This window comes from Mesitornis unicolor, unplaced genomic scaffold, assembly GCF_000695765.1.
Source record: "Mesitornis unicolor isolate BGI_N332 unplaced genomic scaffold, ASM69576v1 scaffold45640, whole genome shotgun sequence".
Taxonomy (NCBI): domain Eukaryota; kingdom Metazoa; phylum Chordata; class Aves; order Mesitornithiformes; family Mesitornithidae; genus Mesitornis; species Mesitornis unicolor.
In genome coordinates, this window is record NW_010159746.1 from 664 (window position 1) to 25300 (window position 24637).

General features: G+C 47.9%; 1 protein-coding gene across 1 annotated transcript in view; it reads right to left on the reverse strand.

Moving 5' to 3' along the window:
- Positions 1–799: 799 nt before the first annotated feature.
- CECR2 (cat eye syndrome chromosome region, candidate 2) overlaps positions 800–24637 on the reverse strand; it is a gene marked incomplete at its 3' end in the record, with an annotated part of 38932 nt that continues 15094 nt past the window's right edge. The window contains exons 2-15 of the mRNA XM_010187701.1: positions 19526–19709; positions 18657–18796; positions 18036–18140; positions 17358–17407; positions 14995–15164; positions 14186–14263; positions 9583–9739; positions 5718–5847; positions 5388–5425; positions 5205–5296; positions 4795–4921; positions 2982–3415; positions 1743–1871; positions 800–1610 (exon numbers count right to left, since the gene is read on the reverse strand). Of these exons, the coding sequence (XP_010186003.1) occupies positions 800–1610; positions 1743–1871; positions 2982–3415; positions 4795–4921; positions 5205–5296; positions 5388–5425; positions 5718–5847; positions 9583–9739; positions 14186–14263; positions 14995–15164; positions 17358–17407; positions 18036–18140; positions 18657–18712 (2377 nt within the window). The remainder of the gene's footprint in view (positions 1611–1742; positions 1872–2981; positions 3416–4794; positions 4922–5204; positions 5297–5387; positions 5426–5717; positions 5848–9582; positions 9740–14185; positions 14264–14994; positions 15165–17357; positions 17408–18035; positions 18141–18656; positions 18797–19525; positions 19710–24637) is intronic.

Genomic DNA, 24637 nt, shown 5'->3' on the forward strand with positions numbered 1-24637 from the left:
CACAGCTGCTCAGTGGCTTTCTAGCAGTCCTGTTGTGTGAAGATTTTGAGATGTTGTGCTCACATGTGCTTTTCAGAGGAAAAGCTGTACTGACATATACTCAAAGGTGTGTATTTAAACCATTTATTCACATAACGTCTTCTTTCCTTACCCAACTCTCTGCAGATCCAATTTTTATATTAACTCCAAGTGATCTCTTGCAGCATCACAGACTATGTTTTGCATTTGTACCCAGTGGCAAAGTGATAGCTTGCAGGTATAGGTGAGACAAAGGGGACCCCTGGCAGGCTACAGTGAAATGAAACAATCTTGGAAAAATCTGAGCAATGACTGGACCAGAAAATATATTCCACAACTATTTCATCAAGAATTTAATTATTTCCTAGAAAAAACCCTACTTTTCTTGCTGAGTCTCAGCCACCGTTTAAAATTGACTCCAATAAGCCTGAGAGTCAAGGCATATTTTTCACTTCTCTAGTGGCACAACTCCAAAAATAAAGGCACACTTGCAGACTTAGGTTTTGTGCATCTGCAAGACAGTTAAGATTGGTTCCCTACAAAATTGGAGCCCAAGAGCAACAAAGCTGGCCTGGGGGTGCCCCCTCACCCTCCTCGCAAGCGCACACTGGTGGGCAGAGGGTCTGTCCTGGCATGGGAAATGATGGGCAGACAGGAGGGATGCCTGGCAGTGAGCAAAGGGGAGGTGGGCAGGGGGGTGGCGGTGACAGATGCAGGCTGAGAAGGTCAAACACTACAGGCAGAGGCTGCTGTGTCAGCAGGTGGGCACTCAAGGTGTTACCTTGGTTGCTCTCTGGCTCCATGGTCTGACCGGTCGGATCCTGTGAGTTCCCGTTCCCCACGATGGGTTTTGGAGGCTGCACGCCTGCAGTGGAGGCAGCGTGAGCCAGCTGGGGAAAGGGTCCAGGGAGGTGCGGTGGGGGTGGCTGGCGAGGGTGGTAAGGCACACCCGGTGGGCACACGCGGGAGGACAGCTGCTGCATGGCGATCATCTCTGGGCTGTCCATCATGGACTCCCCGCCCTGGCACCCTCTTTGAACCTGAGGTGGTCCCCCGAACAGAGAGGATGGCGGCTGCGGCATCCTCTGACCAGCGGCTTTCCCAGACGGTCTGATATACCCTGAGGGAGGCACCCCATGAGGTAGGAAATTTGATTGCTCAGTCCACTGGCTGGGAGGCAGAGGTGGCCTCATGGCCCGGGGGTCCATCATATGACCCAGGGCACGGGGCTGGAGTGAGGGCCCCGGCCCCATCGGTGCCTTCTCCTCTGGCCCCATGGTGCCATGGCCAGCAGGGCCATGACTGCCGTTCCACAGGGCTGGATGAGCGCGGTTCAGGTACTTGTAGGGCCGATACATGTGTCCCGGGGGGACCTCTGAGCTCTCTGGTGGCCTCACAGGGGGCCCATTGTGCCTTGGCGGGAGGAAGCCCTGCTGGAACTGGGCCGAGTCGGGCGGGGGGCCGCTCACGCGCCCCAGCTGCAGGGTGCCCGGCTGGGGACCGAGGCCAGTGACGTGAGTCGGTCCACCGCAGGTCTGCTTCTCCGGGGTGGCCAGCCTGTGCCCACGGTGCTCACTCAGTCCCACGGTTGGCTGGGGAGGAGATGGGGAGAGAGAGACAGAGAGGGCCACAGGGTGAGTCTTGGTGAGAGCCCTCACACCAAGGAGGGGGGAGGACCTGCGGGTCCCCAGGGTGCAGGATCTCTTGGCTGCAATATTTCTTACCTGCATAGCAAAGTGCTGGTGCTGTTGGACTGGGTCACCAGGGTGGGGCTCAGGCACTCGGGGCGAGCCGTACAGTTTTGTGGGATCTGATCCACGCAGTGGACCAAATGTTCCTGGCACGGCTGGTCTCTGAGGGATGGGGAAGGAGAAAAAAAATGAGTTGTGAAGTGCAGAAAAGCAGCATTGCTGCTGCAGGTGAGGGGAAGCCAAGGCTGGAGGAACAACACAGATGAGCAGACAGGCTTTTTGGAAATAACATGAAAAACCTGTAGTCTCTCTCCTATGAGGTGACGCAGGTTCCCTGCCAAAGCCACTCTCATAGTCAGCCACATGTCCTCACACTCAGGTCACGACACTCACCTGCTACCCAAATACTTGAGACCAAACAAGGAGATTGGAGGAGGCAGTGGTTCGCTCTGAGGAGTGGAGTGGATCACAAGAGCACATGGAGCAGGACAACAGGGGAACATGCTGTATTTCCTTCAAAATATTTGCTGCCTCCAGCTCTCCTACTGCCTCCCCCACCCCCCGTATTTGCATCACAAGAAGCACTTTAAAAATTTTGTTTGATTTACATCTAAAAGGGCAAGGGGTAGCCTGGATCTCAGAGGAGCAGCTGATACACAACACCACAAGGCATCAGTGGTTAAAATGGAAAAGGCAGTGAAGGATCGGTGAGGAACAGCCCAGAGGGAAGGCAGAACAGGTAGCATTCAGAGAAGAAATTTTGGACTAAATGGAGGTCACTGCTGCAGTCCAGGGTGGCCTTGTGTTTGGTTTCATTTACTGCTTTTATAAATACTCAAGGCATGAAATGCGGTAGTACACAGATGGTACAAAGTTACCAAGCATCTGTAAACAACTGAGACGAAAGAAGACCGACTTCTTCAGCACCATAAACTAGAGGTTAGGATAGGAAATGTGACTGCTTTCCATGCACAACGAGGCAACTCTCCAAGGAGAGAAGAGAACTGGGGGAGCCAGGGCTGGCACAAGCCCACATCATTGGCCATGGTAAATGTTGAGATTGTTCTCAGTTAGTGTGGCAAAGACTGAAACTGTACCAGTTCAAATCTAAGGGCTGAAGTTTATGTTGCGGAAACCACAGCCCTGACCCTTAATCTCTGGGAAAAGGTCCTTGCCACGCAATAGAGATTTCACAGTAGAGAGCTTCACTCCCCTTTACCTCCCTTCCTTCACAGGCCTATGGGGTGAAGAACAGCAGAAACTGCTCCTTACCATCTGGCCGGGATGTGGCACAGGGCTGGGCATGCCGCCATACTGCAGAGACCGAGGGAAGCCTCGCCCATTGGAAGGGCCCACTTCTCGAGAAGGCTGCATCATGTTGCCACTTGGATCCTCTGCAGAGGATGATGAGAAGGAGGAGGAAGAAGAGGAGGAGGAAGAAGCAGGAGCCCTGGAAGTAGCTCGATATGGTGGAGGTTTTCCTCCATTTTCCAGGCGTTGCTGCCTCTTCCCTGGTCCATCTGGGTCTCGTGACCGAGTCCAAACACTGCCTGTGCTGGAGCGACCGGTCCGCCGGCTCCTCTTCTCTCGCCTTCCGTCTTCTCTGATCCAAAACTCCTCATCTGTGTCTCCATCTTCACCAGGGAAGTGCTTCATCATTGCTCGGTGAAAACACCTCTCTAAGTTGTAAGCCATCTTGGTATATTCTGCAGTCAAAATATACCAACAACATTAGTGACAGAGCCTTATAGAGAGAAACAATTAAGCAGCATTAGACTTTCCCCATCAGATAAATCATCTCCCCCCCATAATGTTTCTTTGAGGAAGATTTTTTGTTTCTAACCAGTTGCCTTTGGTTTACATTCTTAAACTTGATAAGCAATAACTCAATAAACCCATCAGAGGACACGCACATAGCCATGACAAAGTACCATTAGTGGCATGTCTTGCACAGTCAGCACTAACACAGTATTCCAGCATAGTGCCAAAAATACATTACAAGAAGCACCAGCTCTGCTCACAGAGATGTGTGACCTGCACCGTTAGCCAGCAGAGTGCTGAGAGTAGAAATACGAACTTTCAGCAACGCTATTTGCTTACATTCAAATGCTTTTGTTGGACTCATTCAAATCTCTGCTGTATAATACAAAGCAGAGGAAAATCAGTAAACATATTTATCTAGGTACAGTTTCCAAAGCACTTGGTGACCCTGACACAAAAGCTATTGCCAGCACCAGTGTCCCCATTGCGTCATTTCCACAAAACAGTTCTGTGCAGAGGGGCTCCTACTTTTTGTTGGAGTGGATAGGAAGGAAAGGGCATGTGAGAGGAGTTATTGACAAAGGCTTGAAGCAAATGACTTTCCAGTTGTTTCCACTAAACTAACCCAGAAGTTCTTTGGGAAAGAGCTCTCCCAGGAATGATTTTACTTGGGGCCCACAGCGACAAGCTGGGTAGCTCTATTTTCTCTTTCAAGAAGGTGCTGGCGAGACACAGTCTCCAGTGATGACCCACCATATGGGAACTGATTTCTTACCTAAGCAACATGCAGAAATTTAATTGGCATGGCAATTAAACCCAGGGTTTCCCATTTGCAGAGTCGTGTATTTCATTCAATAGCCAAGGAACTTAAAAACTACATTTTCCCTCTAAAGGGCTACAAGCTTGGTTAATTCCTCACTTTTCTGTGGTACTCAACAAACACTGGGAGCTAACCAGAATCCAATGCTTTTCCAAGTCTGTGCTAGATATTATGAGACAAAGGAGCACATTGAGACACACAAGCACATGAAGGAATGAGCTCAGAAAGAAACAGCCTTTCTTCTATGTTCTGCCTTCACCACCTACCAACATGGAGAGTATGCCATGCCCCAATTCAGCTAAAAGCCTAAATTCAGCCTAAACAAAATCATGCCTCACTAAAACCCCAGGCCTTATTACTCAGGGGCTCCTGCCCTTTTGTCTGGCCTCCCAAAAATACCCTGAAAGAGAACAAGCACAAATCAGGTACTGGTGAGTAGAGATAAAACTGCTTGTTTGGACTCAGCATTGCAAACAGACAAACTTAGCATCTTAGTGCTCTTACCACTGCCTTCACCATTGTACTTAAGACAGTTCCTGAACATGGTCTTCATATCGCCCACAAATTCTTCCTTGGTGCAGTACTGACCTCCATTCAACTTCTTCTCCATGCTAGAGATGTCCATGGGGGCCTGAAATGCAACAAAACCTCGCTTCAGTTACAGCGAGTGTCGTAGGGCTTACAGAGTTGCAGAGCCAGCTTCCTCACAGGATGGGGAGCAGAGGGGGCTCTCCTGAGATGCAGCTTCTTGTCTTTGGTTTCATTGACTTGCAAGGCTAGAAGGGGCTTCTGGAGACACACAGTTTGTCTGTGAGGGTAACACAGCCCACAGAACATCAAAACACTTCCAAAAACCTGCATTTCAGTCAACAAAACACATCTATCAGGCTGGCTGGACCACTCTCTGTCCATACCTTAATGATCTGGTAGTAGTTGGGAGCATAGGATTCATCGACGGGCTCCAAGAAGGGCCAAGAGTCCTTGTGAGCCTTTACCACATCTAGAACTGGCAGGAACAAAGGAAAAGTGAATGGTTACACACACATGCTCAGGGGAGTATTTCCTCCAAGTGGAAAAGCTGGGGCAGAAGGACTAACCTTTGTACATGGCTGTGAACTCATCGTCCAGTTCAAAGCTGTAATGGGAAGTGCAACAGTGAATATGCAGACTAAGAATATATAAGATATGCTCTCATATCTCATCTTCTCTTCCACACTACACACATTGCCACAGTGCTGACAAACAGGCTTCATCACAAACACTCCTCTGCGTGGATCAAATTCAGATGTTTCTCACCTTACTCCTCACTGTTCTCCAACCTCAATTCTCCCTCCACACTCTTGTGAATGACTACGCTCCTCTCCTCCCTGTACTCACTGCATGACCTTCAATGCACCCACATGCACAATGCCCAGCTGCATACTCACAGATCCTTGGTCCTTCGCTCTTCCCTGGTAGGGGAACTGGGATCCAAGTGGGAAAGCTCAGGGGGAAGCTCCTTCCCCTGTGCCAGCAGCCAGGCCCGCTCTTCACGTAGTTTCCTCCTTCTGGCTCGTTCTGCAGTGAGGAGGAAAGAGAGGTGAAAAACCATTCAGCAGTCCTTGTCAACAAGATCCTACAGGGAAAACAAAGACAGCTCCTGCAGCTCTTGAGGACTCCAGTGAAATGCTCTTGTTCTTTCAGGAAAAGCAGCAACAGCACAGGAGCAGAGGAGGTGAGAATACAGCACACCATCAACACGCCTCTTCATTTCCCCTTGAGTTTATGATTTCGAAGCATTACTGTGATACAGATGCTCCCCTAGCCAGCTTCCAGGCAAATTCCTGACCACGGTGTGGTACAAAAAGAGAAGTTCTATGTACAGATCTAGGCATAGATCAACACTATGGAAAGAGCTGGCTTGTTAAGTTACTTTCATTCAGATGCTTCACCTCAGCCAGGTGAGCTCAAGGCAGCTGGTTTTGCACTGACGTGATTGAAGAGCAGTACTGAGGGAAAGATGAAGTTCTACCAGCTGGGTGACTGGTAGAACTGGGGTCAATAATGTCATCCACCACAGTGGCTAGCTTTGGGAAGACTGTTCAGGTAGGCCAGCAGCCAGAGAGCAAGCTGCTACACAGGAGGGCCATTGGGACAGCTTTGGTTTAAGAGGTGAGAGACAGGAAGAAGCAACGCTGGTAATATAACCTGTGGTCTGCAACCAGACAGCTGGCTAACAGATTGCTTCATAACAGAAAGTTTATGAGTTCTTATGAACCTCATTTCCTTTTTCTTATAGGAAATCTGAATTCATTTGACTTGCTAAACACCTGCGGTTGTACCAACTTTCTGTGGGAGCAGAATTCCATGAAAGTAATGTTCAAGGAGAGATGTTATAGGAGTAACACCTCAGGAAACAGGTCACAGCAGAGGAACACCCAGAGTGAAAGAAAGATGGGGGAGACTTAGGGCTAATACCCTCTAGCAGAGGCTCCATCTCTGGAAAATGCCAAAGAATCAAGAAGCACCAGCTCTGGTAGAAGAGTATAATTTTACTGTCTTACTCTCTAAGTCAAAACCAAACTTGGTATAGGGGTTGAGGGCATAAGAAAACTAGGAATAGCTTCAAGGTGGGTATTTCCAGGGAGGTCCATGGCCAGGTATGTCAAAGGCTGGTAAAAGAAAGTCCAGATTTCCCCTTAGAAGACTCTGGGTAGCACTGAAGTTGGGAAGACAGGGTTTTCATCTAAGAGGTCCTACAGAATCTATCGGCATCTATGATAACATTTGATGATAAGTCCAACATCAAACTGCAGCTAGCAGTCTGTCCAAGCACAGTTCACTATTGTATGTTTCTTTCATAAAATTAGCATCACTTAGACATCCATAATAATGTCATCTAAGTGAGAAAGCTGAGAAAAACATGTGACGATGATTTGAGCAGCAAAAGGAAAACCTCAAGGCAACAGCAACAGCCACCAAGAGATAAGGTGATGTAGTTTTTAGAAATCCATCAATGCCTGCTGACTGACAGCAATGGGGAAGCATTACCCTGGTACCAGACTGGATCTCAGTCTGGATTAATGGCATGTTCCTCTACCACAGCAAATTATTAATACAGCATCTTAAAGATCACTGGTAGAGCTCATTGTCACGCTGTTGGCACGGGTTGAGACCTACTCATCAGCTTTCAAAAGCTCATTTGTGCTCTAAAACATATCTCAAGCAGGTAGAGAGTCATACGTGTGAGAGGTAACATTGGAGCAGCATCTGGGAAGAGAACTGGGAAACTCTAACCTGCTGTTGTGGCAGAAATTTAGAGAGCTGCTTTAACTCATAAATTCAGAAAAGTACAGATGGGCCTAGCAGGAGGCTCGCTACCTGGGGCGTGAGTTGGAGCTGGGAGAAGTGAAATCCCACATGGAAACAGGAAAGTGATCTAAAAACAGGCATACAGTTGAAAACTGAGAAGCAGGTGAAGTGCTGATGAAGTTAATTAGAAAGCAGATATTTCACCGTGTTTCAAATCACTCCTCTACAGACAACTTTACAAAATTAACGTGAAATCCCAGAAGAACTGCAAAATACAAGAAAATATTTGTTGCCCTAAAATATCTATTGATGGATGTCCAGTTTTAACAAGTCTGAACCAAGCAAACCAAGCAACTTCATTTTCAAATCACTTTCTGTCCCTCATAAGAACTATGACGAAAGTAAATGTTAACAGAAAGTGAGCTTGGCAATAAGGAAAGATGGTTAAGAAGCCAAAGTTACCTGGATAGCTGCCGTTTCTAGGCACAAAAAATACTGCAGTGATTTAACTGAACAAATCAGCCATTTGAGTAACCTTTCCCCACAGCTTTTGCACCAGTTTAAAAGTAGACTTCTCCTGACTTAGCCTGAACTGACCAAGGTAAAGTTTAAACTGAAAGAAACAGCACAAACCAAAATAAAAGCATCTTTGCCAAGAAAAGCACTAATGTATGCTAAATTAGCTTCAAACAGTTTACTGCCCAACCCCATGCCAGTTTATCTGAGTGGCTCTGGTGCCTTTGCATCAGCTGATTGCATCTCCCAGGAAAGGGCATGGCTTATACCAAAACCAACATCTTTTTACAGGTATATTTATCTTTGCAGCTCTTCCCGAACTTAAAGATTAATTTTGTCTACACAGATGGAGAATTAAAGCCCAGAGAATATGCAATTTGCCAAGGTGAAACAGATATCCGTGGCTGATCTGGAAACTGGATGATTCTCAGTTTAAAGCACTGGATTAGCCAGGACTGGCAACCAGGAATACATAAAGGCCAAGCAAGTAATTGGATTTGCTAAAGGTTAGAAAGGTAAGCAGGTAAAAGAAACTATTCTTAGATAACATCTGGTCTGCTACCAAACATTTGATAGCAGACTCTTTCATCTTGGAAAGTTTACAAGGTTTGCATGAACCTAATCTTTTTTCCTTTTCAGATGCTTTATCCACTTAAGGATTCAAGACATTGATACCACCACACGTTACCACCGCAGTTTTCCACACATGATCAGTGCTTCCCTGTGACTGCAACAGCCCAGGCAGTCACTGCAGCAAAAGCGGCAGGTAAAGGAATCCCTATAAGGCAGGCTAACAGAGAGGAGGTGGTCAGAAATGAGCCTGCTCTTAAGACACCAGTGTCTACATATACCGACTGAACGTCTGCTGTCTGTGCCTCAATCCAACGTAATAAACACCACACAGTTATTTCTTGCAGAACAGCTTAAATCAGCATTTCACTCAAAACAATGGAAAACCAACACCTGAAGTTGCCACCTGCTAGTGCTTTATTTAGTCTGGTCCCTTTATCTCTAGTTCTCCACTTGAGGCCAGTAGCAATATAAAAATACTCCTCTTGCTACTCCAACATTGTCTCTTTCTGTTTCTCCTCAAAGAAAATCCTTTCATGATGAATTAGGCCAAAAGGACCAAATTCTATTTAGCAGGAGCAAAGCCAGCTAATCCTCCTGCACCCAGGAAAATCCATGGGGACAAAAGAAGACAACTGGGGAACAACACAAAAAGCAGAAGAAAAATACAGCTGGGGCAAAGGAGAAAATAACTGTGATTTGAGGAAGAAGAGAAGTGGAGAACAGCCATCAACACTGAGAGACGGACAAAGGAAAAGAAGCTACAGTCAAGCCCATTTATCTGAGGTAAGTGCAGGAAAAGATATTCCTATTAGCATGTCTGGCAGGGGAGGAATGCAATTGGCAGATCTTAACTCAAGTTCTTAATTTCTGCTTTGAAAGCTTCTGTGCCTGCTTCATGCTAGCTACACGTACCTTCCACCGCTTTGACTTTCTCCTCCATCTCTCTCTTCCTCTCCTCCTTTAGCAGCTGCTCCTGCTCCCTCTTCTGCACTGCTATAAGGATTTGGCGCTCCTCCTCTTCCTCCCTGCGCCTCTGCTTCTCCACGGAACTCAGCACGTTTGGGTTTACCTGTGGCAAAACGATGCACCATAAACTGTAAAGCGCTGGCTTACTGAAGTCTGAGCAGAGGCAGGTTTACTTTGAGCAAGTATTAAAGCATACCTACAATGGATAGCTGAGGAAAAAAAGAAAGGGATAAAAAGCATTTGCACATATGAATTCTCAGATGAAAAGCAACATGTAAAAGAAAGTTGTCAAGCAATGAAGCCCTACTGATGCAGGGATAAGCAAAGGAGAAGCAATAGGTTAAAAAAGCTGCCACTCTGCCAGGAATGCACAGTATGTATTTCCCTTTTGGGCAAAAGATTCATGCTGCTGACACCCCCACACAACACCTCTACCCCTTCCAGCTAGCAGAGTCCTGAATTGCCAGGGCGAACAGAAAGGACTGCTCTGCTATAAAACAGAGTTCTTAGGAGAGGAAACAAGCCTTGCATCAACGTATCACTTGGAGTGTTTTCCTGTTCAAAATGAGGGCCACCATAATCCCTCCTGAACAATCTCTTTATTAGCTTAATTTGATTATCAGACAAATTAATTGGTCAGCCACTCCTAACTCTTTTGACTCTGGCAAGATCAAGCAAGGTATGTGTGCCTTATCAGCAGGGAATAATGACCAGAAAAGAACAATGTGCATACACTTTTCTCCATCTTCATTTTCAGGAAATAACCAGCAACCATCACTTAGGCAGAAGGCATTTCCTGAGGATTAGCAATCAGCTGGGGTCCCTTGGCTGCTGCTCAGACCATCGACTTCTTCAGGCCCATTATTAATCCCCAGAAAAAATCTGGCATCACAAGTACTATTTTGTCCTTGTTTCATTGCCTAGAAGTGGAACCTCAGGATGTTTTGATAAATGCCTAGAAATGTTGTCTGTTTTCACTGCACATCCATTCCCTCTCTGCCTCCCCTTCCCCTACACAGCAGTGCCCTATAATCTCCCCCTGCAGCTCTTCATGGACAAGCATCGAGTATTATCTCCCTGCCTCCAGCAGCACCAGTATGTTAAGAGAATTGTGCTTCAAGAAGCAACAGCCACAGCGAAGTGTCCAAGAGAGGGCGATGGGGCTCTTTACAACATTAGGACCCTATCCTGCATTAAGAGATAGACTGGACAGCAAAAACACCTCTTCTGTGCTGATCTTTTGAGGTGAAACCCACAGCACGATCTCACCACAAGGGAACTCCTCCTACCTTCTTTTCCTTTTCAGATCTTTGCCAAATATGAGTACTTCTTCTACTGCTTTCCTAGGGAAACCATTCTGCAAGTTCACATGCCTTTAGGTTTGCCTGCTTCTCCTCATATTCAGTCTAAAGTTAATTTCTCATCCCCTTATTCCATCCAATTATTCCTAGTTACACTCTTCAGAGTGAGCATAAATTCTCCTCTTCTTCAGTCACATTCCAGCCTTTATGGGCTTCCTCAGACACACAAAACTCATGTTTCTGTAATTAGGTTAAATGTTTCCTTATAAAGCAATCCTTCCAGCTCCCTAATAATTCCAGTTCTCTCTCAGACCTTTCCTCCAACTGATCAATTGGAGCTCAAACCCCACAATACCCAGGACTGAAACTGCTATGCCAAGTACAAGAGGTCAAGAACCTACAGAATTGGGTATTACATTTCACTTTTCGTTCTTTTTATAACCCTTTCTCAGTTGCTCTACTTTCTGATTTTCTGCTCATGCACTGCAAACTACTTTATTTCAGGCCTGATCCTGACCACTGCCAAAGAGTTTTCCCTTAACTTGATCAATTTCAAGTTTTATTAGTCAGGTTCTGCAACAATTAGAAGAGAAAGAGGTGAGCAGGAACCAGCCACTAGAAGTTTGTACACCAAGACATTTTATTGAGGACGCGACCACCAGCCTTTAGATTCTCCAGCCAGTAGATCTAAGCCAGCTGGTGCACAGTTTCCCTGGATTCACAGAGTTTCCACCATTCCTGCCCTATGGAAATGTGAACACACGATCCAAGCTGCAGGGTGCCTTCAGCACCCTGTACTGTAATGGCACAAGCACGTTCCAGACCAACCCACAACAAATACAGCATTGACAAAGCAATGGGACAATTTTAAGCAAAGGAGAGGATGTCATCCTAGCAAATCTAGGAAGAGAAGAAAAGGGAAATGCAGGAACCACAAACGCAGTGTAGTGAGCACCAAGGACTGCAGCAGACACCCACAACAACTGCACTTGCTCCCTGCAGCACTTGCAGGGCAACAGCAATTCTGGCACAGGCACTTCAAGACACTTTGGAAACAGGAATAGCCTGATTTTCAGAGGGACCTACTGCCTGGTGTCCCATTTACATCCATTGGGGATGAGGGTGCTCAATTCAGGGTTAAAAACTAAGCAAACACAAACAAGTAAACTCCTACTGGATGTAATGGAAGCAGACGCCTATTGGAACAATAAAAACAAAAACCTAACACAAGTTAAACTAACTTCCTGACTGAAAAGGTGGCAAAGGGACATTTCTCCAGCTTTCTCCTCACTTGGAGGACAAAAAACAGCCCTGGCATCTGTGACCACAGCATCACCACCTTCTTCCCTCCGCCAGAGAGCACTCCAGGACACAACATCACTGCCTTTTCCCCTGGGACCCCTGAAAGGGCCAAACTTCTGCTGTTTGCTTTGCTCTCCAGACAGTGGGTATCAGACTTCAGGGGCAGAAGGCCAGGAGGCGCGGGTGCCCCAGGCGCCCCGGCCCCTCGCCCTCCAAACCTTCCCTGCTCCAGTTTCCGCAGCACTGCCCTAATGAGGGTGCTGCTCAGGCGGCTCTTTAATGAGGAGCTAATCTGAACCACCTGTTGAGAAATCCCCCTCAGGATTAGGAGCCTATGGAGCACTTCTATCTCAGACCAAAGCAGCATCCAGCTCACAGAGCCAAGAGGAAGGGGTCACCCCTGCATCAGGTTTTCTCCCCTAGTCTGCCCACTGCTCGCTGGGCAAACACACAGCCAGACACACTAGTACCTTCCCTGGCTTCCCTGCGGCAGGGGTGACTGCTACATCCTGCTGGGGACATGGCAGTAGCATCGCTACCCTCGCTGGCTGCCTCCCCTCACCTCAGTGCATCGGGTGCCGGGAGGGCCCCTCGCTCGCTGGAAACGTTTCACTGGCCCACAGGCAGCAATTAACAGCCCTCTGCTGCCACAGACCTGGAGCACCTGCGGTACTGATTAGCATCATTCAGGCTCCATGTGTTTCCCACTCCCCTCCTCCTCTGGGATTTCTGCTGCCTGCGAACAAACACGTGTCCCTATGCTTCCTGCATGGTGGGCTTTGCGGAGAGCAATTCTGGCCCCAAACTGACCATCACTGGGGTCTTATTTTCCTCTTGGCAGGCTTTTACCTGCAGCATGATGAGAGGTTCTTCCTTCCTTTTATTTATCTATTCTAAGTAATTATATTTATTGCTAGGAACTGTACTTTCTCCTTTGTTTTGCAGGAGCCCCTGACCCTGGCTCATGTGGAATATTACCCGCAGTTTAATTTCCCAGGGTTTGACAAAACACCAGGTAACTACATTTTCATTACATCTACAGTGAGAGATTATGCCATGGTCTCACAGAATCAAGCCAGTTTTTTTCTCCAAAGCTGATCCCATGTTCCCTGACCGATTGCTTTGGGTAGCAGTTGCCAGTTCAAAGACCCTCCATCTCCACTGGACCATGCTCCTGGCTGTGCCAGCATGACTGCCGGGGGCTGTGTGGTGAACTGGATCAGAAAGCTGATCTACGTTTAAAAATAACCCCAACCAAAGAAAAAGGTTGTATTTAACTCCAGTCATTTTCCTGGGTCTGGTTCACTGCACAGACCCACAAGCGGCAGCACTGTTACACTGATGGGGTGGGGAGGAGATGAGGGTGAAGAGGCACAGAAAGAGCTGTTTCAGCCGACAAGGCTGCAGTTCGATAAGCAGTTCTTTAGGCAGCCTAAATTGTGACTTCCATTTCCAGCTGACCCCCTTCTAGCTCAGCTCCGTACCGCATCAGTCATTCTTCTTTCCCTCCGCACTATCTACGCTCTCATGTGTTTGCAGCCTCACGTTTTCCCCTTGGCTGAATTTCTGTCATTTCCCTTTGTAAGCCAGTTCTTCTAGCCCTCTCATCCTTCTTCAACTTTTCTTTGAACTGCCTCGAATGTGCCAGCACTTTCATTGAAGTGGAATTCCCCAGACTGAGTGCAGATTTCCATATGCAGCTGCGCCGGGGTCTGCGGCGAGGCCGGCTACCTCTGCGATCCAGAGGGCAGCACCTCCCTGCTCGCCATAGAAACCCCGAGTGTCAGTCTGCCTTTGACAGGCATTACCACCCATCTCTCTTTCAGCACAAGCACTTTCAAACGACTCCTTCCCACTGAATGGTGATGCTGCGGTTTATTTTTTTCCCCCAGGAGGCATCTGCTCTTGCCTCCCTCTGTCATCCTCCCCCTCACACCCCCCCTCACCTCCTGCTTGATTGGTTTGATGGGCTGATGGTCAGACATCCACCTGGGAGAAAACTCTGTCCGCTGCAGACGCTTCTCCTGAAACAGGGTTGAGAATTGAGGGAAGGAAAAAGAGAGTGGAGGAAATTAGGGCACATCGGTGATACTGGCAGGAGAAACTGTGGGGGCTAGAAGTGACCATGAAAATGCCTATTTGCTTTACAAGGGTAGCAAACAAGCAAACTGAACTCAATCCAAGAACATCACGCTGGCTGCAGAGCCCATTTTTACAAAGCCATCTAGCTGAAGGATCCCATTCCAAATCTGTCCCACCTGAAAACCTTCTGTTGCCAGACAATACCCTTTGGAGTTTCCAGGCTCTGACCTATCAGCTTAAGCAGGCTGAGCTAGGACAGCTAAAGCAATCGCTGCCCCTTCAGCAGAGCTAGCTGAGAATCAGCAGTAAAAGTGGAATCAGAGACAGTTTGCATAGGAAAGCTAGGCTGTAAATCGCAGCATCCAAAAGCAGACAGAGATTCCCTGCTAGCAGAAAAGGGACACAGAACATGGCTGAAAACAGGAACCCCTTCAGCCATCCTACCTATGCTGCCGTGCAATCATGAACCAACTCTGGCCCTGCCACTCCATGGGGGAGAGCCTTTCTCCCCACACACAAGCTAAACAGCCTCCGCATCCACGACACTTGCAGGCTGGAGGTGGGGGGCGCAGGACGGGGTGAGGGCTGCTTGGATCTCGCTCTCCTTCAATCAGCAAATGTCCATGCTCTTGGAAGCAGGCAGAGAGGTAAACAGGATGTCATGTCTCCTCACCTTCTGTGCAATCATGTTGCAGATCTCCGGCAGGAAGTCTTCACTCAAGAGTTTGTAGAGCTGCCGCTCTCTAAGGGAAGTCCTCTCTCTGAAGCTCTCTGTGACCTGCCTCCACTCCTCTTCCGTCTGACACAGCAGCCACCATGTCCCACGGCCAGGCCCTTGGGACCCTTCAACAACATGAACGGATGTTATCTCCACAGCAGTTATGACTAACAACTTTTCTTTATTCCCTCTCCTCTTCTCAGAAAGAGCAAAAGGTGCTGCCAATGGCCACTGTTACGAGAAACATGCTCTTTTCTATAGACCCAAAGGTCTCTTGGTCCACCAGAAGCACTGCAACCTCCTCTAGTGACGCCAAGACACAAAGTACACAGGTGAAGAAGTAATGGTGGTGCTTTGCCAGAGTAGGACATAGAGTAATGCAAATGTCTGATTTAGTCTGGCAGCAGAATAAAAACATTGAAAATTAATGTTATTGGAAATAAGCCAATTTTTTTTTAGCTGCAAACCTTTGCTGCAGTGAATAAAACCTCCCCTTCTCCCCAAATGAAACATTTTGTTTGCAGGCACTTGAAAGAACAGAAGAGGAAGTGAAGGATGGGCTTCATCGGGCTGCCAGATGAGGGGGAAGTTCCAAAAGTTCACAACCCATCCCTGCTCAATCCAGAGTGGGATCTGAAGCAGATCTCCCACTGCTCTGAAGCATGTTCCAACTACCAAGACACACTGAGCTGTTCCGCCTTGTGTGAAACATTTGTATATTAATTGTGAAGGAAAGTTTCTCTTGCGTGGTGGTTGGAACACCCACCTGGAGAGGGGGAATGTGGTTCCTGCTCCACAAATGTTTACACAGGAGCAGAGAAGCCTCATGGGTTACAACTTGCATGTTTTTGCCCCAGGACCCTCCCTAAGCTAAAAACGTTGTGGCCCATTTTTGGGGAGAGGGAAGACACTGGTTCAAACCCTTTCAGGCTGAGGGGTTCTCAGCTCCCTCTTAAATGGTCTTCACCCCCACTGGCAGATGTCGTGCAAATTCTCACCCCATTTTCAACCAAATTAACTATGAAAAATATAAAGAAGCAAAAACCAGAGCCCTTTTCTCTCTGAACCTGAACCTGAGCCCTTTGTGGATTTGAGGGGCCGGCGGCTGCAGCGTGTGAGCTATCAGGTTGCCGCAGGAAGGCTAGAGAGCTGCAGCACCCTCCAGCCACCTGCCCTACCTTGAAAACCTTCATGTCACTGTGGTGGCACAGAGCAAGCATGTGTTAACTCTTGGTCACAGGCCAGTGTGCTGCTTAACCTGCCCTCGGCTTTGGCTCCAGTTAATGTGTTGGGGACTGGTAATCGAGATGGTGAAGGAGCAGCCGTGTGCTGGTTTCTGTGGCCCTGGCTATGAGAAGCTGTCCCCTGCCAAACTGCAGGGGGGAGCTTACCTGCTCTCCCCAGAGCCTGTCCCCTCCTTTCCCCTTCCTTTGCCAGCTGCCTATGGGCGACTCATTTCAAAACCAACCAGGACTAAGGCCCTTCTTCATGCCACCAGATTACTCTGCAGCTGAAGTGACACAACTTGCTGGAAGACAATGACCTGATAAAACCCCCAGTGTCTCATGTGCCTCTCTCCGGCTCCGCCACCCAGCTCTGGAGCAGCCAGCAGGAAGTCTGAAGACAAAAAGGGGACGGGAAAGAGGCTCTTGAAAGACAATGCCACCCTTGCGATTTATTGTGGGGACATGGGTAGGCCAAACCCCTGGGTTATGTGAAAGCCAATGGATCCAAGCATCATCCCTACGACAAATGAATCCCAGACCCCTCAGACTCATTTCCACATTATGTTGCCAACTCACGATTTCTGCTTGCCTTGCTAACCCTTGGGTGGGTATCCCCAAGACATCATTTACTGAGCTCAGTCATCCAATGGCCACCAGGAAGGAGAGGCGAGGAGAGTCAAAAAGATTCTCCCTTCTCTATCTTGGCATCACTGACTCCACTTTCGTCCCAGTCCAAAAACAAGCACTCACTAGAAACAGGTGCTTGTGTCCACCTCATCCCTGGAGGAGCAAGGGCCATTCAGAACCTATTTCCATCAACTTTAGTGAATAGTTGGGCCCCCAAGGCCTAATATAACACAAGATATTATGTTTCTTCATCCCAAAATAATCCATGATAAGGTAGGAAGCCCACAGGTGCCCAGACTTCCAGCTGAAAGGAAGCTGGTAATGCCAACCTCTCCTTCCAAACTCATCCCCAACCACCGGCAGAAGGACTCTCCCTTTCCTGGGAAGGGTATCTCTCTGGGCTTTGACAATTTAAGAGCTGTGTTAGCTGACCATATCAACCCTGACCCCACAAAATCTCTTTACCATTTCTTATCTGAGTCTCACGGATTAGTAAGTTCTCTTCTGCCTTCTCCCTACCAAAAAAAAGAAAAGAAGAAAAAAGAGGAAGAGTGAGACAATAAATACGTTACTTCACATCACTGAAATGCAGGTGCTTCTGAGGAGGAGAATGGGGGATGCAGCAATTATCCAATGCAAAACCAGGAACAAAAACCAGCATGCAAAACACGTATTTGATATACATATTCATGAATATATTTATCATAGCTTTGCAAAATTTTAAGAAGTGAAGGGTGCAGGCTGGAGTTTGATAAGGAGAGTATTTCAATTTTTATGGGAAGCATCCCAAAATCTGTACTGACTCAAGTGGCCAGAATTTTTGGCTTCAAACGCTATGCAGTGAAAGCGTTCTTTATCAGGAGCATATCCCGTAGCACTACACAGAGGAACTGCATCTGAAGTGAGGCAGTTGGAAGAGTGATACCCACTGTTTCACCAAACTTGGCTTCCAGCACAGTCAGAATTTTCTTTGGAGAGCGATCAAAGCATCCACCAAGTCTGAGCTTGCTTCATTTCAGAGATACATTGAAATTATGGCTGCATGGTATATACATACTTATTGGGGGAACCCCAGAAGTACATTATACTTCCCTCTGGGAACATACGCATTTTATGCCTACTGCAGGAACAACCTTTCCATACCTCAACAAATTTTCTTCCAGTAGTTTTTTCCGCTTTGGGGGTCGCCCTCGTCTCTTGCCTGTTTTCCCAGGAACATTTGGGGTGTTTGTCTGCCCCCCGCATCCCCTGCAAAACAGCAAAACCACCATGAAATATCTGCTGAGCAAAGAAACTGCGGCTGGCAGGATGGGAGAAGGGCAGGGAAATCAGAACAGCTGCTAGAAACCCAACCAAAGGAGGGATTAAATTAGAGCAGCAACAGGCCAGGGAGGGGAGGAGAGGAGGGATTCCCACTCGCTGGGAGCCTGATCTGGGAGCTGCCGGCACGGTACGTGGCAGACAGGGAGGAATGCGGTGGGGCAGGCAGCATCATTCCCACAGCAGGCTCTCCTGGTGCCACAAAGGCTGGAGGCTGGCTGCAACACAATGCACGACGCGGGGCAGCTCGCAGTCTGCTTGGCAACTCCAGTATCGCCCCGCACCACCCTAGCTCTCTCCCAGGGCCCCCCTGAATTGCTGCACGCTCCCCTGCAACAGCACAACAGCAGTCAAGCGGAGTCCCCTCCAGCCGGGCTGGCTGTGCTGTACCCCGCCTCGCTCCCTGCACCCAGACATGGGGGGGCAATGGGGAAACCCCGTTACCTGTCTGGAGCCAGCTCTCCGTTGGTTTTCCCCTGCACCGGGTCCTCCTTGTACATCCGCGTGCCGTAGAAGTACCAGTATAGGGCGCCGCTGCTGTCCTCGCCCAGCGGCTCCACGCGGAGGCTGTCGGCGTCCAAGCCCTGTGCCCACCGGGAGCCCCCCACCAGATGGTGACAAGTTGAAATGCGGCCACATTGTCACACAAAACATGATGACACCCCTGCACAAACACTTCCCTCCCTCCCTCCCACCATGCCACAGCAGCAGTACAGCTGCTCCTCTGGGCTGAGCTGGGAAAATGTTACTCCAGGGGGAAGGCGACGTTCCCTCTCCATCCAGGGAGGGATTTAAATTGGCATCTCTAATTTGAATGGCCTCTCTCATTTTAACATTTCATCTCTGGTGCTCCTGACAGGGAAGGTCTAATTAGTGCTGGCGATAATCACGCACAGCCCCCCCCCTCCCCTCCCTGCCACCACCCTTCCCCCAGCTCCCCCAGTACACTTCAGCCCCATCCTTTCATCTCACACCATCCCTCAGCAAGGCACAGCTCTCGCACCCCTGCCATTACGGTTGGAGCATCTCCAAATTCACTCTTCGCAGGAAGAGTAGCCAATGAAGCTAATTTCAGTGACTCCCGTGTTATGAATAGACCCGTGTAGGACAAAGGCCTCAAGAGCAGTCCTCGCCTTGGGTCCTCTGCAAGGCACGAGAGGAGATGGGGAACTGCTGACCCACTGCACTGCCACCGATTATCTAGCCTTAAAATACATTTAGTAGTATCAACCCTTCTCTTCCCAGGAAGATTCACTGATGTGGCCCAGATCCTGTGACTACACCGCTCTGCACTTCCCTGCTGCCCAAAGCACCTTGAGAAGGTCGAAGACATCATCTGCGTCGAGGCGGTAGTCACAGAGGCGGTGCAGGATCTCCACCCGGGTGCGCAGGGGCAGCTCCTGAAAGGTGGACTCCCGCAAGGGGTTGGGTTTCCCTTCCTCCAGCTCCCAGCGGTAGTTGATGATGTCCTCCAGGTAGCTGTGAAAGGTCTGGGATCTAACCAAGGAAACAAAGTCCCACACACTCACTGCAGTTCGCCATGCTAGAAACACCTGATGCAACCGAGCAACTTGAATGAACACAACACAGAGACAGACAACACTTGAAGGAAAAACGTGCCCCACGACAGCACATTGCGGGATTTCACCTTATACACTACTGTTTAACGGGCAATGTATTACTGTTATTTCTTTCCAAGCTGAAAGAACAGGCTAAGTATGATCTCACTTCAGCCCCATCCTTTTTCTATCTCAATGGGCAGTGCCCTGTGCTAGCACCAACATTGGCCCTTTTACCAAACCTGGATGCAATGAAGCAGATGAGTCTGATTCCCTTCCACCTCTCCCTGTTTCAACTGAAGCCCCTCTCTTCAGGTTTCCATTTACTCCTCACATCTGCCATTGCCAAGTCCTGCTCTTCTCTGCCTTTTATATAGTTTTCCATGCCATGGTTCAGTGGCTTGAAACTCTCCATAGCTGATCATCTCTGCCACCACCATCTCCTCCCTGCTCTGCTGCTGTGGGCTTCTCATACTCTTGCTGTGGTTCCCATTCTCCTCTTCCTCCATCCCCAGAGGTGCTATCACTTTCTCTCCACCAGTGGCTGTAGTGGGGCACCTGCACAGGCTGGTTAATGCACATGATTTGGGCCTTGTAACACAATAACTCCCAATGTGAGTGTACCTCTCAAATAGGGTTCAGCCTTGAGGGCTCTCTTCTCTCTAGTCTCCCAGATGATCAAGCTGAACACTCGAGCTCTTCATAAACACTGCTACTAAAATGATCTTTCTCATTTAGTAGCTGGGCCACATTAAGTCCCACTTTTGTTGCCATCAGTTCACCATAAACCCCAAGGAAACACATTTCTTACCCTCATCTGGCCTTGAGTGTAAATGACCCCATCTGACACACATTAGACCGCTGATGGAGCTTAAGGCTAAAAGAACCCCTTTCTATATTTTAATGAGACTCCAAGTCCTTATTCTGACTGCTGAAAATTTCAGGAGAGGGAATGAAAAAGGGCTGGTGAGGCCATGTGTCCCTAAATATAAAACTTATTTAAGATCTGTCCATATCTCTTTGAGTCCTGAGCCTTGCCAGGCTGTCTCAGCCCGCTCAAGTTATGTACCCTAAGCACAGCAAAGGGGGACCCCCCCCCATGCCCCAGCCATTCTTGCACACACGGGAAGTCCATATGCCGTCAAGAACACCACTGGGTACACATTCCCACCAGCTCTCAAAAAGGCAGCTCAACTTGATAGGTTTTTGGCACAAACGGATTACTCTATATGATTAATGGAACTGTGCCAGCTCTACAGAATTGCATTTGCCTGAGAAATTGCCAACTACTACAAAAGCTATTATTTTTAAACAAAGAGATAAAGGAGCGCGATCCAACTGGAGGAAGATGGTTACAAGTCAAGAAGAAGTTAGCTATTAGGCAGGGAGGGCTTCACGCATTTGGTAAAGACTGGACTTGTTTGCAAGGACCATGACTTGACAGCGACTGCAAGAACAAGGGAACAGATGCCACACAATTCCTCAAGCCATGTCCACCTGGCAGCATTCCCCTTCCTCCTCGAGTGGAGAGGAGCTGATGGTACCATCCTGCAGCTCGCTCCCCACCAGCCTGCTTCTTTCTGACGTCAAACGCAAGCTGACCTCCCAGAGACAGCTCCTCTCACCGGAGGAGTTTTACCAGCTCGCTGCTTGTATTTAACAGCAGATGCTTGCATGTAACCTGAGTCTAGGGCCTTCTGCAGCCTGGAGTTTGCTCTTTTCTGCATGACACAAGCAAAGTGTTGGTATTTCCAAATGTCATTGTTTTGCCTCACTAACGTCAGCAATAAAGCAAATGCAACTTCAAACATCCTCATAACTCATAAAGTTCAGTCAACAGAATAACGGAGGACTGTTCCATGAAATAATTTCTGCGCTGTCTTAAGCACTAATTTTAGGGTAAAAGCTACAGCAACTATTCTTTAAAATGAAATATTCAGTGCACAGTACACCTACTTGACGTAGCTGTGCATTCCCACAGTGCCTTTCGCACATATCTCAAGACCCAATCCAACTTCCAGCAAGAACTTCAACGTGGCAAAAAGCCTGATACTATATTACCTTTATAAAAACTTTTTATCTTTAAGAGTGCTATTGGATCACACACATCTTTAATATTAGATATTTACTGAAGCCATTGGATTAAAACAAAAAAAAGAAATACAGATCTGACTCTAGCTTTGAAGAACAGAAACAGTGCTGAGAATATATTTTCCTGAAGGCAGGAAAGCACCACCTGTATTTGGATGTTTAGTCCATGTTGAAAGGGAATAACTCAGAGAGCATCCGAGTTTCAGCCACCCAATTTCAGTTGTTCAGCTCTGTCAGAGCTCAAGGCAGAAGATTATTTCATCAGATCTGATACAGAGGCTTTGGCTATTTCCAATAAAATTGACTGAAAAAACAATTTTCCTGAAAATTTCCTTCCTGAAAAACTAGTGGGTAAAACACATGGGATGCCAAGAAGCAGCAACAAAAGTAACAGGGCTTCATCTGCTCCTATTTTTCTGGCTAAAACTTTTCTACCTAAAAAAAGAGAAAGTCATGGATCAGACAGACACTTTTACTGCTTGCATGAGTTCACTTATCTTGCTCTACCATTTTGTCTGTTCTCAAAGAAAACTGACCCAGGAAGCCCCTCAATTCCAGATCATCTGAAATCTTTGCCTGTGTAACACTCATTCCCCCTAGGGACTGGCTCTGTTGACTTAACCAATTTGGTTTGAGTTTGACTTTCACATAAGCAGCTAACACTAGAAATTTCCTCCATCCACCCAGTGTCTGATACATTACAAGGTCTGTTCTCAAGAGTACTTTCAGTTCCTACCCCCATCAATTTTCAAAGGCAGCTACTGTGCATTTGTCGCTTTGAATAGGGATAGAAATGAGAACCAGAGATGGGAACCAGATGTCTCAAGGCATTCCCAATCACTCTCAATCTTACATAATTTCTATTTTCCCTCTTTATGGGGGCCGGCCTCTTTTCTCCAGAAAAATGTGGGTTGCTGCTCTTCGACCTGTCTGCCACACCTACAGTTAGTCTCACTTAGCCTGTCTCTCTATGAAATCTCCTTTTGAAAAAGGTTTCTGAAACAGCCCCCTTAGTTTGGAGAAGAAAGTCTGTGGGGAGCATGGCAATCTGTGAGAACCCTGCCCTTGGGGTTCTTCCCTGGGCAAAGCAAAAATGCTTGGGACTAACCGTTCAGCATTATCCATAAAATTCAAAAGCAGGAATCACAGACAAGGTCCAGGAGGGGAATGACCCTCTTTTCAAGCTCAGAAATAGGACAGTGATACACCTGCAAGTGTGACAAGTCCTACAGAGACTCTGCTGCAGCTGAGAACCTCCGAAAACCCTTTTGTAGGTGGGAAGAAGGCAGGAAGGAGATCACTGAGTTGAGGAGACAGATGTAGCTCTTCTGAGGTTCTCAGTATCACCGAGATTTGAAACAACACTCAACCAACAGAAGCAATGTTAAGTTAGTAATGTCCTTTCTCTACAATTCAGAGGAGGATGGACTGGTACATGGACACATTCTGCATCAGGGCACATATCCAAAGGAAAATCAACTTTCCCCTGGAAGTAAACTGGAGCTTCTAGATGCAATTTATAAAAAAGTGTGAGACCATGGGCCACAATTATTGTCACCATATCTCAACCATTTCTATCACCCCTATCATACAGCAAAAGCATCTTTTATACAGCTCATTAATCAAGGAAAACTGTTACAGAGATCACCTACAAGAGGTCAAAAAAGTTACTCTAGAGTATTTTGTAACTGCAAAACTTCATCCTTCCCATGGACTGTCTTTCTCCCCATCCCAACTTCAGTAGCACCATTGATACTTGAGAAAACACAAAGTTCCCCTCACTTGTCACAACATCCCTTCCTTTGCATTTGCCATCCGATGTGTAAATCAGTTTGGATAGCAGGGAAGTATAAGGTGGAATAGTACATGCGCATCTGTGTGATACCTCCCAGATGGATGCAGGTGATTCCTCATGAGCCCAATGCAATTCTTAGTCGCGTCTCTGCCTGTGCTCTGAAATCCAGGGTCATTGTCAGAGGTCCCTGCATTTTTGCAGTGATTAGAAAAGTGGTCAAAGCCAAATCACACGTGTTGTTGAAAGTTTTAATCATTCATTCTGGACCTGTCCATATATATAAAATGAAAACTGGGACAGAGGGAAGGACGCGACCTAACACATCAGTGTCAAGGGAGAGGAATCGTGGCAGACAATCCACAAGACTCCCAGTGAGGTTGCAGCTCAAGTTGCCTGTGATCTTTAGTAGCAGCTGCAAAAAAATCAGGGCATAAAAAAGACAGCAGCAAGTCAAAGGAGGGGCTCCTCCCCAACACGGGTATCAGCGTCCAGAGCAGTCAGAGAAATGATACACCCCCCGACAGCTCAGTGCTGCAGCCCGACCATCTGCTGCCCGGCTGCCTCCCAAAGAGGGAGGTGTCTCTGTGCTCCAGGAGAGGGGAGCTGAGGACTCCTCCCCCTGCCTGGTGATCCCAATTCAGCAGCCTGCCTCTGCCTTGGCTCCCTCGGCTCACAGAAGAGGCACCTTTCTCATCGCCCATGGTTTTAACGCATGGGGCCACACTGCTGTTGGAAAAAGCAGCTTGGCCAGCACATGAAGCGAGCCCCCATCCTGTTGTTTATCACCATGCTCAGCTTCCCAGATGGGCTTCTTTGAAGACTTCTGGAAGAGAGAGTGAAAATTTTGCTGAGTTGACATGGATGTATGGAAAATTTGGTCAGAGCTTCTAGTGCGCAGGCTTGGGAGGGGACAGCTGCACCTTGAGACCCTCCAGCACCCACAGGCACCCCACAGGGCAAACTCCATGAGAAATTCCTGC